This window comes from Chinchilla lanigera, unplaced genomic scaffold (assembly GCF_000276665.1).
Source record: "Chinchilla lanigera isolate Chin_1 unplaced genomic scaffold, ChiLan1.0 scaffold00004, whole genome shotgun sequence".
Classification (NCBI taxonomy): Eukaryota; Metazoa; Chordata; class Mammalia; order Rodentia; family Chinchillidae; genus Chinchilla; species Chinchilla lanigera.
The window spans coordinates 5,224,153-5,241,627 of NW_004955405.1; the positions used below are offsets into that span (position 1 = coordinate 5,224,153).

Sequence of the window (17,475 nt, forward strand, 5' to 3'; positions counted from 1 at the left end):
TTGAATATGTTGAACTAATTTAAGATTACTTTAAGTTTTCTTTCACTAGGTTGAGAGATAATCACTTTGAATATGTTGAACTAATTTAAGATTCTGTAATGAGGGTGTCGAACAAGATATTCCTTATTATGAATGTGAAATTCAGAGTTCATCTTAAAGTTACTAAACTCTAAGATAGACTTGGCCTGTCTGTGGTTAAAACAACCATTCTTCTCATTCACACCTTCTTGTTCATGCCTCTGGAATTAAAAAAAGAAACAAAACACCAAACTCACACAGAATTATTTTTTAAATGCTAAATAAATGGAAAAACTAAGTTGAGATTTTGATAAGGAATGAAAAATACTAATTTCATATGTTCTTTGCAAAAAACAATAGACTAATTTTGTATTCCTAATAAGGCTAAGCACTGAAATGCTTATCCCTTTACATTTTATTGAAATGCTTAAAGATACCCTATTAGCCTCCACAAGCTTTCAGTTTAATATGTTTAGCATAGACAAGAATAAAGAAAAAAGATATGCTTGGAAAAAGTTAGTGGTAAAATCCCTCCAGTATTAGCACAGGGCAAGGTGCATATATATGTCAACCTCAAAGAGCATGTCTCCTACTTTGAAAGGATGGGGAACAGATTAGGCATTTTGCTATTTTCTAGTTGTATTTGTTTATTATGGTATATTTAAGATTTGGGACAGTTTTCAAGGCTTTTTTCTCCCTTCTTGTAATTAGTAAGTAGGCCTATGTAGTTCAGATATATACATGGATAGATAGATAGATAGATAGATAGATATACACAGATACATACATACATACAGGTTACCTTATTGTTCAACCCTCAGATTTGTATTTAACTTTGTTATGGTAAGGAAGCCTAGAGATACTTTCTTAATGTTATTCAGAGCGAAAGACAGGTCCTTATATAGTCTGTGTACCTTGTGTTTTCTGGCCTCCAGTTATCTCCAACTGTTCTTGGAACCATTCTAGTTCCACTGGCATGTTCCTGCCTCAGGGACTTTACCTTTGCTGTTTGATCTGCCTTGAATTTTCTACTTCAGATTCCTGTTCGGATTTCAACCTCATTATAAAGACCTTCTTTGGCTCCTCTGTGTAAAACAGTGTGTACCATCCTGTCTTGCTCTGTGATGCTGTGGTTAGCTTTGTTGCTGTAATGCAATACCTGAGATAAACAACTCAGAAGGAGGAAAGTTTATTTTGGGACGTTGTTTCAGAACTTTCAAGTCATGGTCATCTGACTCTGTTTCTTTTGGACCTGTGGTGAAGCGAAGCATTATGGCAGGGAACGGAGTCACTTCATGACAGCCAGAAACCCAAAAGAGAAGGAAGAGGGGCCGGGGTATCTGTTATGATTTATGCCAAAGTGACCCCCACAGTCTCATGTGGTCAGAGGAAGGGCTTTTGGGAAGTGATTAAATCATGGGGATTCTACATCCAAATGTGATATCAGGGTGTGGGGCCTGGTCAGAAAGGGCAGGTCAGGTCAGGGGGTGTGATCTGGAAACGTGTGTTTTGCTCTCTGGAAAAGGGATGCTAGGCAAGCTATAACCACAGTGTCTCCTTCATGATTTGATTTTGACTACAAATATATATATATAATATATATATATATTATATGTATATACACACACACACACACACACACACACACACACACACACATACATATACATACCTGGTTGCCAAATAACACATTTTTATGTGTTATGCTAGATAAGCATGCTAGGCAAGGTTATCTTCTGCCTCCTGGTCACCATGACATGAGCAGCTTTTGTCTACCAGACACGTCCACCATGCTGTTCTTGCCTTGGAGCCACCTGACCAGGGACTGTAACCAGGAGCCAAAATAAACCTTTCCTCTTTCAAGCTGTGTTGGGTATAGTGTCTCAGTAACCAGAGAAGTAACTGAGGCAGGCCCAGTGTTCCCTTCCAGGGCACACCCCATGACCTCATTCCTTACTCTAAGCCATACCTGCTGAACACTACTCCACCTCCTGGTAGCACCATCAGATGGGGAGTGAGCCTGGGACACATGAGCTTTTGGGGGACACTTAAAATCCACACCATAACATGCTTTGTAGCGTCTTTTTTGTGGTGCTGTAGATTCAGTCCAGGGCCTTGGGCATGCTAGGCAAGCTCTTTACCACTGTGCTACATCTCCAGGCCACCATGTGACTGACACACTTTACTTGTTCTTAGTGTCCCTCTCCCAGTTAGCTGTAAGGACCTTCAAAGAAGGCTTTTGTCTGTTTTAGTTATACTATTCCTCATATCCTACAACAGAGTGCTCTAGAGAGGTTCAGTAAATGTTTGTGGAATGAATTAATAAGTTAATGAAATAAATTAATTTTAAAAAAGACACAGTGCAGCGCTGGTATTGGTTGGATTTAAAATGACCAGAAGTAAAGTAAATATCAGTGGGAATGGCTAAATAATTATGGTAATATAGAAGGCTTCACTAATCCTAATTGGAACTAGATTCTGACTGTATCAGAAGGCTGTTTGTTGATGAAAGTACAGGTTCATGTACAGGGAATTGCTTACTATAAAAAATGTGCTATTTGGCAACCAGGTATAGATAGATAGATAGATAGAGATATAGATATATATAGATACACACTTGTAGTCAAAATCAAATCATGAAGGAGCCACCGTGGTTATTTCTGTGATCTTACATGCTCTGTGCACACCCCTGTAGTTGAACCCTGACACAGTTGTGGTGATTCCAGGCTCTTTCTATCCTGCCTGAAAAAGTAGTTGAATACAACCTTTATTTAAAGTAAGGAAAGAAAAGGAAAGAGTGAAGAAAAGAAGAGAAAGGAAAAGTTACGTTCTGCAAGCAGGGCAGGTCCCTACAGAAACAGGAGGACAGTGGAGGACAGCAAGATTGTAGTGCTGGCAGTCAGTGATTGCTATCTTATATATCCTCCCAGATCCAACTCAGTCTGTGAAATGTGCACTGGAGAGATAACCTGCCTCTAAATATTAACTACATATAGATATATATGTATGTATAACATACAATGAGTACCTTCTGTGTGTATAGACATTAAAGCAAAGGGGGCATTCTTTAAATGGCATGTGATTGAAAGTGACGTTACTGGTTAATAAAAAGTAGGTATCATTGTTTGCAATCATACTCTGAAGTTCTTTACCAAAGTGGTTTTCACTGTGTGGTATTATTCCTAGAAGGCAGAATGTGGAGTTGGATAAAGGCATCTAGAAGACTTTGTTCAAATTCTGGTTTTGCTACTTTCAGATTCTAAATTGTGATCAAATTACTTAGCTAATCTGAGCTGCCCTCTGTGTTTAAATGTGATAATTTACATAATAAGCTAATTGAAATTGGCATTTGGCAGTACTAACAAATGATGTTTTTTTGCACATCTCTGTTTTTCATTGTTGTTTACTCTTGAAATTTATGCTTATAGATAATTCGATTATAGCAGTATATAGTCAGATACAGAACGATTTCCAGAACTCAAGGACCAATGTTCCTGGGGGAAAAGAAACACCTGCTAGTGCTTACTTCATTCCATGCGTTCTATAGGTGTGTTACATAGATGACCTCATTCCACCCTCAAAACAGCTCGGCAGGAGAGGTAGCTTTAGCCTCATTATGCCAGTGAAGGTGTTGTAGGTTGTCTGATTTCTTTTGTTAGTAACTTAGACTTGTAACTTTCATTTAACTGTTTACCCTGTCTCTCAAAGAGTTAATCATGGATGAACTTGATAAGATGTGGCCTGGATATGAAAACTGAGATATCTCCATCTCCTTAGGCTCTATATTTTCCTAGAAGGAAGGAAAAAAATAAGTAGATTTCAGATTATGAATTGTTCCTGTATATAATATTTTTATCCTACATATGACCCTTACCTAGTATCTGATTCTTAAACCATGGTTTTCTTGAAGCAGTTAATGTTGCTTGAAAATACAGTTATGAATATGGTTTTGTTAAAGGCATTGTTGTTGTGTCACAGTTGGCCCAGTTAGATATAGAAATACAAGAGGCATTAATTTTTCACAGGCAAGTATTTGCTTTACAAATTCTGTTACTTTCAAATTGGTAATGAAGTAGTTTGTGGCTTAAAATATTTTTTTCTCTACCTGATTAAAACCAAAAGATACATTAAGTGAAAGTTTGTATTAGTCATTTGCATTACTATGACAAAATACCAGAGAATGACAACATAAAAGAGAAAAGATTTATTTTGGATCACAGTTTCAGTCCATGGTCAACTATCTCCATTGTTTTTTGGCATGTGGTGTGGCCAGAACACCCTAACAGAAGGACGTAATAAAGGAAGGCTACTCACCTGGCAACTAGGAAGCAGAGAGAGAGAGAGAGAGAGAGAGAGAGAGAGAGAGAGAGAGAGAAGGAGGGAAAAAAAAAGCTGATGATGCTCTACTTCCTCCTTCTGATTCTGTTCCATCTGGCTACCCAGCCTATTATGCTGCCCACATTCAGGGTGGGTCTCCCACCTCAGTTTGCTGTTCCACATGCCAGTCATGTCTGGAAGTAGCCTAGCAGACGCACAAGAAGCATGCTTTACTAATATCCTGTGCATGCCTTAATCTAATCATGACAATCGAGATTAACTATGACCGAGTTACTACTTACTGTGTGTCCAGAGTCAGACATAAACCCAGTAGATTCTGAGATTTAGAGCTCAAAAGACCTATTGTCATCTAGAATTACTTCCTAGAAAGTTTGTTATAATGAAACTATAGAAATGATCTAACCCAGAGATTAGCAAACTGTGGCCTACATGTCAAATCTAGCCTACCACTTGACAGCCATCTCTACTCATTTAGGTCTTGTCTATGTCTTTTTTCTTCCTATAGGGACAGTGCCAAGTATAAGAGCCATGTGGCCCACAAAGCCTAAATTATTTACTAGAGCATATATTCTTTATATAAACCCTTTTTAAAAATATTTTTACTATAATGAAATTTTACTCACAGTAAAATTGAATTATTTTGAATTTGAGTACATCTAATATACTACACAGTCTTTCCAATCTTCTTTTATGTAACTTCATGAATACTAGTAGTTAGAAAAATGCAGTTTTTCCCCCTTAGTCTAAAGTTTGTTTTTTTTTTTTTTTTTTTGAGTGTGGATATGAGATGTAAAGAATAGATATTTCCTCCCATGAAATATTATTGAAATAAATGTAGAGCAAAAAAATAAATATCCTCCTTCTAAAATTAAGTGCAATCTTGTGAAATTTTGCACATATTTGAAAATACTTTTGAGAAAGGTGTACAGACATTACAGAATATAGAAAAGTCCATATTCTTAAAATAATGTGTAATACTTACATTAATGTACCTAAGAATAACAAATTGATGCACCTTTGTTAGGTTACTCTGGAGATTTCAGTTGTCGCCAATCCCATTTGTGTGAAATATCAACCAAATTGATTTGGGGCATGCCCCAGTTAGTTTTGTTCTGAATCTCCTCCCCATTGAGTAGATGGCATTAGAGTTGATTCTTTTTCTTCCAGGATAGTGTTCTGTATATCTTGGATATGGTTATCTTTGGAGATAGTCTGTACCCATATCCATGATGTGCTTCTCCTTCATAGTGAGGGGTTGGAAGAGTGGGTATTTCTACAAAGCCTTTTTGCTTGGGTTGGTTCTGAATTTAGAAATGAAAGCAGTTTATTTTGTGCTAAAGAGCAAAATCTTCGGAGATACCTGGAGGGTAACTCGTCGCCCCCTCCTAACCAGGTGGATGACTGAGGAAAGCTATTTTGCCCATCTGGGTTCCAGTGTGTCATCTGTAAAATGAGACCATAATGCCTATATCATGGAATTGTAATGAATTAAGTTGTTATAATAAATTTAAGGTGGCTCTTATTTTTCAGTCTACAGTTCCTCTTACACTATTTAAATTTACTTGAATTGCTACTTTGAAAAATACTTTCTTTATTAGAGATTTTTAGGTATTTAGACATTAAGTTTTTAAAAAATATTAACTTTAGCAAGTTGATATGCTGTCACTCACACTCTGATAGTGCTATCATTATTTTCGTAGCACATGTTACTTAATATCTTTATTGACTTGCTTACTATCTGTTTCCCTTATTAGAATGTAGATGCAAGGCAGGACCTCCTTTGACTTGTTTACCTTTGTACAGTATTTCCAAACCTTGGAACTGTGCCTGAGGCTCAAAACATATTTGATAAGTAGATTGATAAAAGATGGTATCAAATGAAAGATGTTAAGGGACATATAAAACCATCACTAAAGCTAGTTATTTGAGCTGATAAGTATGCAGGTTGCATTTCAAAACGTAGCATTGAATTCAGTTTCAATCATAGAAAATAAAGCAGTATACTATGAAATAAATATTTATTAAGGAACTAGCATGTGTTTAGCTTGAAGTTGCTGTATGAAAGAGGAGAAAATATGGATATTGGTATTAAACTTTTTTTTTTCTGTACCAGGAATCAAACTCAGGACCTTGCACTTGCCAGGCAGGCGCTTGTGCTGCTGAGCTATCTCCCTGGCCAGTATTAAAGTTACTAGCATTCCAAGTTATTTTAATACTCCAGGCTTTCTTTCCAAAGCATAAGACACCATTTAAATGGTGGCTGTAATGCTGACTTTGACACTCTTGTTATTTATAATAATAGCAAATACTTATTTAAATTTTTAAGATTTAGCCTAATGTTCCACTCTTCCGCCTTAAAAGTGGTGTAACCATTTGGGTCAGGGAACCTAGTAGAACTGATTTCCCTTCCACCACTCCCTCGCTCCTTTACTCCCTCCCTCCCTTTCTTCCTGCATCTGTCCATCAGCTCTGTGGCTTAATTTGTAACTGATTGATGAATAGTTCTTCTTACACCTTATTCAACAACTGTGGCCACTTGAAAAGGATTATGATGACAGAAGCATTCACACTGTCATAAAGAAGTAATTGCCAACTGGTCACTGCATATTCTCAATATATATGAGCCAAACCAGATTTAAAGCCCAAACAAGTACTAGATAAATATAATATTTACATGATCTCAAATCATTTATAAAAAACCATGGAGAGATTGTCGTAGGTGAGCTAAGTGTTGGAGTTTTGAGGACCCTAGCCTAAAAGCACAATGAAGTGTGGGGAAACTGTAAGGAGACATCATCTGCTGTCTTGAGCGCTCACTGTTTTTCCCGGAGTTGCTTTGTTATTGCAAATTGACAACTTTGCAGTTTAAGTGATTAATGATGTGCCCAAGTGTTTGTGGGTCCTAGGGTCAGTGGGCCCAAAGGTGGTCGGGCTGTGGGATGCTTACATAGAACCAATGTCACAGAAGAGGAGCCAAAACCCTTAATTTTTTTGGTGCCATTGTATATATGTTAGATATGGTTGAAGGAGTCATGAGTCTGAGTAAGTGTTGTGAATTACAGTGTGCTCTGTTTCCTGATTTCTCATTCTTAAAGACTAACATGAAATTTTGTGGCTACTTTATTGGCCAAAAAATACATTACTTTGTAAAACAGTGTTAGAAAAATGCATCAATTAGTTAAAATCATAATTTAATAATAGCACCATTCATTGGGTGTCCATAAGATGCAGTTTTGCTTGATTCCTTTGAATCTAATTTATGTTAGAGCTGTTACTAATTTAAGTAAGACATTTTTTTCTGTTCATTGTTCTGACCAGTATACCACAGTTTTTCATAACTCTGTTAGAACTACTTTCAGCTGTTTAGTTAGAAGTTCTGAAACTGATGTTAATGCATCAGGGATCTTTTAATTCCATTTCTACTTTTATAAAAACCAGCCAGCTTTCAACTACACTGCTCCAACCTGAGTGCTTCCTCTTTAAGTCGCACAAGCTGTGGCGGGTACTGAGCCGAGGCCCTGGTGTCCCATCATCATGGCTTCCTCCTGTATAGTGGCTCTTCAGGAAGGGAGAGAGAACAATAAGCAGATTGTTGAGCCCCTGACCCCAAGCCATTGCTGGGATCTCTTCTAATTTGAAACTCACAAAAGTGACTTACGATGATTGCTGTAGTTCCAAAGGAGATAGATTATCCTATTGTGATTTAAAGAGAAAAATATAGAAATAGGGCTTTTTAAAACTGTACCTCAGCTTTTAGTTATTCACTTACTGATCTTTTAAGATTTATTCTTTTGCATGTAAGCCTCAATATAATATTTGTTTAAATAAAAGATAATTATAACAGATTTAATTTTTTGTTTCCTTATTCAGGCAGGTGCCTGTGCCGCTGAGCTATATCCCCAGCTTCTTTCCTTATTCATATGTTAGGATTTTTCCTCTGGAAAACATTGAAAAGCCAGGGGTGGTGGCACATGCCTGTAATCCCAGCCAGGTGTGGTGGCACATGCCTGTAATCCCAGCACTTGGGAGGCTGATGCAGGAGGATCATTGTGAATTCGAGACCAACCTGGGCTACAAAGTGAGCTCAAGGCCAGCCTGAACTGCATAATGAGACCCTGTCTCAAAAAGACAAAAGAAAAAAAGATGAAGGAAAGGGAATTTTCTTCCTTAAACATTGGTTAAATTATATTTATAAACTTTGAGTATCTTACAACACATAAAGTTGGTGTGTTTCCAGTCACTTTTTTTCCATAGACTAATCATGCTGTGTATGCTTGGTATCATAGAGGAAGCATTTTATCATGTAGTGCAGAATTCTAAGAATGATTGTAATTGTTACACAGTGTTTCATCATGTGCTTGTTACAATTAACCATTTACTCACTGCATATTTATTATTTTCGATTTTGCATTAGTACATTAATTTTTATGCATAGTCATCTCATACTTCAGCTTATTTCCTTATGATTCCTAAAAGTTGATTATGTCAGGGAACATGAGCTTTGTTCAAGGCTTTTAATACTGAGTGTTTTCCAAAAGAGCTGTACTAATATATAGATCTCCCAGAAACATTATTCAGCATTTTAAAATAGCATTTAAAAAAAAATCTTTGCACGATTACACAGAAAAGGTGGTATATATTTTCATTCTCTTCTTTTGTAATTAGTAACACTTGCTTTTTAAAAAATCAGTTGTCTGTTTTGTAGATTTTACTTGTCATGTGTATTTTAAGTTTCCCAAACCATATTGTAAGAATATGTAATTGGTAGCTTGGCAGAACACATCTATAATACCAGAACTCTTGGAAGCTGAAGGACAATTACAAGTTCTAACACAGCCTGGGTGACTTAGTGAGATTTTGTCTAACAAAAAATAAATAAATAAATAAATAAATAAATAAAAGGGCAGGGGATGTAGCTCGGTGCATAGCTTCTGGGTTTAATCTCCGGTACTGAAAAGATATAATTTCACTTATGTATAGAATTTTGGTATTCTATTGATTTAAAATGTAGCCAATAGATTTTACAGATTTTATGTACATCTACCCTGTATTAACATGCTTTTAAAAATATTTTTAATGTGAATGCTTGATTTTTGTTTATTCAAAAAAAACAAAGCAAAACACTACCACTTAACAAAAGAGTTCAAATTTTTGCTGAAATTATGAATTTATGTAAATACTCAAGCAGAAGCCAGGCTACCTCATTTGACACACAGAAAAGTAAGAAACCTTATTTCAGGGTTTAATGATTCTGTGACTCATTTGGTGGTTAGCATTTAAAGTAAGGAACTAATTTATTACATCTAGTGTTAACCATTTTATTTGACATTTAATTATAAGCCAGTCTATCCCCTTTCCCTCAAGGCTGTTTGTATAATGGATTCAACCCTTGAATTTTGAAGACTTGTTACTCCTCTTTTCCCGGGTTACTTAATTTGTCTCACTGCATTTGAGAGATTTTATTGGAAGATAAACATTCAAATTTCATGTTTCAATTTCTGTGGGAATTCAGACTTTCAAACAATATTTTGTATGGGACATTCAATTATAAAAGTATGTTGAGGCTTGTTGTTCTAGGAGTTCCCAACAAAATAAGATTGGAAAAACTAACCATTCTGTGGCTTTGTTGCTGCTAATGCTTTTCAATTAGAACTAACACACCTATAAAGAAACTGAGGGACTTGATCTCACAGACATAAGATATATACATTTTATCCTAAGTTTGAAAACTTAATGACTGTTAAATACCATGTTCTTTTTTATGACTTGTTTTTTAGTTACTAGAATTGTTCCATGGACCTACAAGTATCCAGATCCAAAAGAAAATTGGCTTCTCTATTTTGGCAAACTTTCCATTGTGTATTGGGTGGTTTTTAATAAGTAGATCTTTTGTGATTACATCTTACTGTGAAATTTCAGTAAAAGGAAGATTCCCCTGTTCTGTTCTTAAACTTGTTTCCTTTGCTTGTTTAATAACCCTATAAGCTAAAAGAGAAATTGTCAGTTGGAGAGTACACATGGAAAGTTTTGCAACTCTACAGGGTATATAACCTGTATTCCAGTAACCAGATATTAGCATCCATTGTGGCCTTTCATTAGGGTAGCCAGTTTTCTGTCAGTGCCTGCCATAGCTAACAAAATTATCTGTTACTGGAAAATTCAGTTGCTGCTAAAAATGTTGATCAGATTTTATTACTAGATTATGCTTATAGAGACCCAGTATCCTATGTCAGTGTCTTCTATTTGTGTTATCTTTGTCAATAAAACAATCTCATGGTTTGTAGAATAAAATTAGTATCACTCACTCTCTTCCTGCTGTGCTTATATGTCTTGGATTCTGCACTTGATGGCTTATCCTTAGGCGGGAGTGATCTGAGAGGAACCATGCTGCATCTTGCATATTGAAAATAACATGTGCCTTAATATTGAGTAAATGACATTTAAAGCATCAAAGGCTTTCCCAATTATTTTATTAGTATCTTATAATGTGTAACAACAGGAGGCCTCAGCTCCCTCCTAAGCAGTTAGTTGAACTTTGAAGTTCCTCATTTGAACATTTCACTTTTATTATTGTCATGATTATATGGGCTAAATGCTCCAAACCAATTACTGTTACAGTTTAGTAGATACTAATCAGAAGGCACATAGTGCAAAAAAAAAAAAAGTATTAAAAATTCATTTGAAATTGTAAATAGGTTTGTATGCATCAATTTTTGCCTATTCTTCCTTATTCTCTCTCACATTCATTATAGATGATCTGTTAAGTATCAGCAACTTTGCTAAGACAAAGATACTAATGGGACAGTAGTCATTGCCTTTACTGAAAGTGTAGCCTAGTACAGAGGTGGCAGACCTATGGCGTGCATACCACAGCCAGCTGTTATCACTGAAAGCTCTTAAAAGCTTCGCCATTACTGGCCTAGAGTAAAAACTTACAGTTTTTAGCATACCAAATACATTATTTATACACACTTAAGAATATAAGCACAAAGTACTCTCAGGGACTCAATTCGACCAGAATATACAAGTTTTTATATAAGGTATACTTGTATATAGTTTCTTCACAAAGAGACCTAGTACCCCATGGATGTGATCATAGATATTAGGAGAAAAGGCAGAAGTTAGTAGATTGAAAACTGGGTTATATGATTGAGGAAACTCTGAGGGATCAGGAAGCAGTGTTTGTTTTACTTTGCCCTTTAAGGTAGAGAATAGCCTTAAAGATTAAAAATGGATGCATTAACAAGTAGGATTGGTGTTCGTCTTTCTTCATTTGTGTTTGTAGGGAACCAGAGACTGCTAATGAATACCTAGTATATAATACCTAGTATGGGTTTTGCAGCATTTCGTTTACATGAAATAATTAGAAGATTGGATGATTGTGAACATTCTGATCTATGAATTATCAAATTTAAATTCTGATTTAGTGTTAAGGTATGTAACATAAAAATTCCATTAAGCTCATCAGTTTCTAAACATTAATGGTTTTTTTCTTTTTTTTTCCCCTAGAGCATCTGCCACACCCAAGCCGGAGCCAATTTCTGTTCAAAAGGTGCGTTTCTAATCTAGCATCACTGAATTACCATTTGCTTGTCTCTCCTGAGTCACCTGTAATTTCTGTTTCTCTCTCAGGCAGTGTGAGTATTTTATTTAGAATCTCAGTGTAATTTTTTCTCGTAATTCTTTTCCACAAAATATGAAGAGAAATCAGCACAAACAGAATTACCATTGTAGTTATACCTGTATTATAAAAAATTTCTAAAACCATAGATTATCAGTAATTTATGTCCAGTTTTCTTCTTTTATATTTATTTCTAATTTTTCTACCTTTATTCATGTATTTAAAAATAATATGTAAATTCTTACCTAAAACGAATCTACAGTATGTCCTTAATAATATCTAGGAATTGTGTGTCATAGGTTATTGGCCACGGTCCCTTTATTCTTGTATGTTATCTTTTCTTGTACTTTTATTAATTTATTATATTGATGTGTTTAGCATTTTAAGTGACTTATTTTCCCTCAGTTTTCTTATTTCTGTAATGTTCTATAAGTACTTAATATTCTATAATGTTCTATAAGTACTTAATGTTCTATAATGTTCTATAAGTACTTAAAAAAAACAGAGTTACCCTTGTAAGTTTTCTTAAAAAGTTGACTATTTTTCTTCTGGGATGGTAGAGTGAATAGGGTTTTATTTTGAATATCATTATATAAAGCTTAATCTGATTCTTTTAAACTAAACTTTGTGGAAGGATTTACAAACACAATTTACCACAATTCTGGTAATTTTAAGAGGAAGTACTCATACTAGTTAATTTTTCTCCTGTTTCTGGCAATATGGAACTATCTAAGCATTTTCTCCCTCGTGAAGCTATTAAATACTTATTTTTGAAAAGGGGAACAATTTTATTCTCTCTCTCAATCATATCTTAAAACATTCATAGAGAAACAGTAATGAGTTGTAGGAGAAAGAAAGGATTGATTTGGTTTTGTTTATGTAAATTTTTTCTTTTCAAATTCCTGACTCTAGATAATGTACACATTTCTGAGTTAGATGAAAATTATCTTGTTCCCCATGCTTTTTTTCAATTGAATTTAAAATGTTCTAGTGCTTCTACATGAATCATAGTTGCACCGTGGAGAAAAATTAAACATGTTCGAAAGATAGAATTACACTTGAGGCCCTGAGTACTTTAAAATAAATTTTATTTAGCAATGTTCATTTATTGTAGGGATATTTCAGAACTTCTACTTTGGGAAACCTATCTAAATACTTACAGCCTTTAAGCTGTTTGATGGTTTTTCTGCTGTTTTCTAAATATTTTGAAACTCCTTTCATTTTCATAAATAAAAATATGCTTATTATGCACAGTTATGCATGTTGGGACCAGTTAGCATGCATGTTACCCTGTATCACTGGAAACGTGACATTTGAGCTGCTAACGTGATTATGTTTGTCTTTTTAAAAGTCAGTTGTGTGCTTTTTTTAGTGGATATATTTTGCATGTATTTGGTGTGTTTTTGTGTATGTTTATTTTTATTTCACATAGGGAGAACCTAAAGAAGTAGTTAAACCTGTGCCCATTACATCTCCTGCTGTGTCCAAAGTCACTTTCACCACCAACATGGCCTACAATAAGGCACCACGGCCCTTTGGTTCTGTGTCTTCACCAAAAGTCACATCCATCCCATCACCATCGTCCGCCTTCACCCCAGCCCATGCAACCACTTCATCACACGCCTCCCTTCCGCCTGTGGCTGCTGTCACCCCTCCCCCATCCTCTGCATCTGGACTGCATGTTACTGCCCAACTTAGTGCTGACCAGTGCTCACCTGCACTGAGCGCTGGTAAAGCTGCAGTTAATGTCCCACGGCAGCCCACAGTCACCAGCGTGTGTTCCGAGACTGCTCAGGAGCTAGCAGAGGGACAGAGAAGAGGACCCCAGGGTGACAGTAAACAGCAAAATGGGTAGGTGGCCAAGGGTGCTTTCTGCTCTTCTCAGAACTCTTCTTTCAGGTTATTTCCAGGAAACTTCTGTACATCCCCTCTAATCAGTTGTTCTTTGCAGGAAGAAGTTATATTTGCTTTATTAACATGTCGCCTTATATACACATAGCAGTTTCTCCAAAGCAGTCAAAATCTAATTATGCATTTTGATGTGTTATGAGCCAATAGCATACTCTGTAACTCTTTTTCTCCAACTCTTGGCAGTATTGAGCAGCTGGCACTTATAATGCAAGGCAGATCTTGGATTTTTCTTCCTCAAAATTTCCATCCTTCTATTGGCCTCTAGAGGTTTAAACAGTGGGATATAGGCTTTTTGGCTTACATATGTCAATGAAAGGCGGAAGAAAAGGAAGAATTCGTCAGATTTTTTTTTCTAGGAAGTAGTCTAGAAAACATCAGTTTTTGACTCATGTCTGGGTGAAGCATTAGCTTAAAGCAGATAACATTCTTTTCAGATAAACTTAGGCTAGGATTTACTTTTTAGAAGTGCACAGCAGTAATAAAAACAATAACGCATGTTTATAGCACCAGAACTACAGAGATTTTCCTAGAATGAGTGGACATTTAACATATAATGTTAGCAGAAATTTTTGAAAATTCACTTATAATTTTTCCTTTTAGGGGTTACATTTAAAAGCCTGTTGAACCCCACGGTTGCAAGATTATACATTAATTTTCAGCAGCCTTCATTTATAGATGCTCATTTTATTTCTTTGGGAACTCAGTGAAGATACTTTAACAGGCAAAATCATTTATATAAAATTGTTTTGATTGGATTTATCGAGATAAATTATACCTTAAAAGAAAGAGATTTTAAAAAAGAAAAAGAGAAATAATCGCACATGGTTTTCTTCAATGCCCATTCCCAAGAAATTGTAGTTAAAATAATTGTGTGGATATGTCCTTTCTGAGACATAATCCCTTCCGAATGCCAGTTCACATGAAAAAGAGGCTGTGCTTTCTGTAGCACTGCTGTCATGGCAACTGTGAGGCTCTGACAGAGAAGGTGGCAAGGCTCCAGGCTGCTGAGAGCAGGGGCAGAGCTGTGCAAGAGCAGCTACTGGCCTGTACATGTGGCTTTATGGGTGGGGGTGGCTTTTTAAAGTTTACATGTGTATGTGAAGGAAAACTGTGTACCTCAAAGAGTAGTATTCTTTCATGTGAGGAGGAGAAATAGTATGTAGTGTTGAGGTGTGTTTGGTTGTAATTTTTTTCTGTGTACCTATTTTAAGATAATAGATTTTAAAGTAATCAGAATAGGTAACCTGAAAAGAAAGAGGCTACCTGTCACACACTAGCCCCACCTAAGGCTGAAACAGAAGTTTACTGTGTTTATTAAATTTCAGGCTCAGTAGAGGAAAAAGTCCACTGGAGGTAGTCAATGTTTAACTAAATCTTTTCTCCTAATACTTTTTTGTAAGACACATTTTTTCAATGGAAAATTGTACAGGTAAAAATAAACTGAGGTGATGGAAAAGTACTGGTTTTAAAATGAGCTTCACCTTTCTGTTTTATAAGCACAACTTTGGTGGTTAAACTCCAGATGATTTAAAGTTTATTATTTTCAAGCTGAAACTAGGTAGTGCTGTAGTTCCTAGGCCTTTCTGTAGCTTCTTAATCAATCAGCAAGTGTTTATTAAGCTCAGCGCTGTGCATAATTTAGGAGCAAAGGGGTTGTTACATGTTTCACATCATTAACAAGCAAGTAACTGCTTTGCATTTGCAAAGAAGTCTTTAAAAATAGGTTGATTTCAGATGTTGTCCAGATGTTAGGACAATGAAAACTTTACTACTCTGAAAACATTGTAGTGTCTGTGAGATTCTAAGACAAATTTGTAATGCTCTCTCATTATATTTAGATGATAAAAATAAATCCCACATGTAACTAGTTGAGGAATTTATCACCAGGAAGAGTAGGCATTTTCTGGTATTGATGAATGCTTTTTCTGCATCAGTTATCAAACTGCTTTCCTGTCAAACTTTTTACTGTTCCATTTCTCAGGATTGTATAATACTGGCAAAAACAAAGCTCTTGAAAGTTGAGAATTGTCGCTTTTCATTAGTTTTTTTTTTAAAGATAACCTTGTTTAGAACAAGAGTAAGTTGAATACCTAAGTTGTGTTTTTCTTCAAAGTACATGAAAGACTTAGTTTTTAATGGATGTAAAATGGCTAGTTTGCTAATTTGATAGCCATCTCACCTAAATTTGTGTAGAATTAATAAATAAGACACAAACAAGAACTTAATTAAACATCATTACTAAAAAATTATTAGCTATACTTCTCATCTAATAGTCTAAAATACAGAAATTATATTGATAGTTTCAGAAAATTTAATACTGTATAAACTGTCTTACTCCTTACAATTAATAATGAATAAGACACTTTAAGAAATTTAAATCTTCTACATGTACAAATTATTGGTCTTGGCATGCTGTTTTCTGTGCTTTCCTTATTCTATAAAGAGCAGAAGGGGACTTCATAGTCCAGGCCAGAAAGGAAGCTGTTTTACATCAAGTAGTTTAACCTCTTATCTTTTTTTCTTTCCTTATGTCTTTGCATTATAATGTGCCACTGCTTTTAGGAGGTAAGTCTATTTAGTATCCTGTATTTCAGTTGTTTTGGACTGCATTTCTTGTCACAGTTCCTATGTTGAAAAACCTGGTCATAGAAGATCTGAAAAATTAATAGTGTAGCAGTAATATATTAAAATGCTTTTTTCTTTGCAGAAAACACACGTGACAAAGTTAGTATCCATATGACTGGAGAGGAAATATGGTGATTTATATATGAGTAAACAGCATGAACGCCCATTTTTTGCAAAATTAAGTTAATTTTGCAAATGAATTATACTTTAGAATGAACACAATAAGTTTGGTTTGCATTGCTGTGTTGTGGTGACTTGCTTTCTAATAATAAACAGTAAAATTTAAGTTATGTCATAAAATATGTGTGGGGCTTGCTGTGTAATGGTTGAAAAGAAGCATTGCTTGGGGAATGTAATTTATGTTAATCATGACTATTACAAAACAAAGACACAAACACAAGAAAAGCATTGGCATTTGTACCATTAGTGAATAGTATTAGTAAAACTGAATTGATTTATAAATTCATGAGAAACTAGTGTTTCCTCTGAAGTTCTCTAAGAAACTTGTGATTTTTCTGGAGAGTTTTAATTCAGTGTTGCTGGCAGGTTTACACTTCTGTATGTACAGTTGTACATGTGTGATACAAATTCCATGCACTTTGAAATTAGTTAAGAGAAATAATCACCAGCTTATTAAATGCCACAGTTGGTGAAGGCATTGAAAGTCACTATTGTGTAGTTTTTTAATCTTACTTTTGTATTTTGTTCATATTGATATTAAACTGATTAGCGATTATGAGTTTTAAAACTAGATAAAAATCACATTGCATAAATATTTAAAATAATCTTACTAAGTTATGATTATTTTGAATGTGCTCTGAAATAGGCTTACTGTTACACTATAGAGTTGAAAATACGGAATATCTGTCTTGGGAGACATCCAAAAGAATTAACTGTTGAATTACTAGAGTAATCTCTTTCTGATTGGCAGTGATCTCACTGATTTTGTAGTTTATATTATA

At 35.2% G+C, this 17,475-nt stretch overlaps 1 protein-coding gene across 9 annotated transcripts in view; it reads left to right on the forward strand.

Annotated features, from left to right (window-relative positions):
* Pdlim5 (PDZ and LIM domain 5) overlaps positions 1 to 17,475 on the forward strand; it is a 202,415-nt gene that overhangs the window by 114,375 nt on the left and 70,565 nt on the right. For 4 of the 9 annotated variants that reach the window (XM_005374259.2, XM_005374261.2, XM_005374262.2 and 1 more), the window contains exons 4-5: positions 11,866 to 11,908; positions 13,737 to 13,828. In XM_005374259.2, the coding sequence (XP_005374316.1) occupies positions 11,866 to 11,908; positions 13,737 to 13,828 (135 nt within the window). Of the gene's footprint in view, positions 1 to 11,865; positions 11,909 to 13,409; positions 13,829 to 16,595; positions 16,613 to 17,475 lie in introns of all 9 variants that reach the window. The other 5 variants (XM_013517363.1, XM_005374260.2, XM_005374265.1 and 2 more) reach the window with 2 other exon arrangements.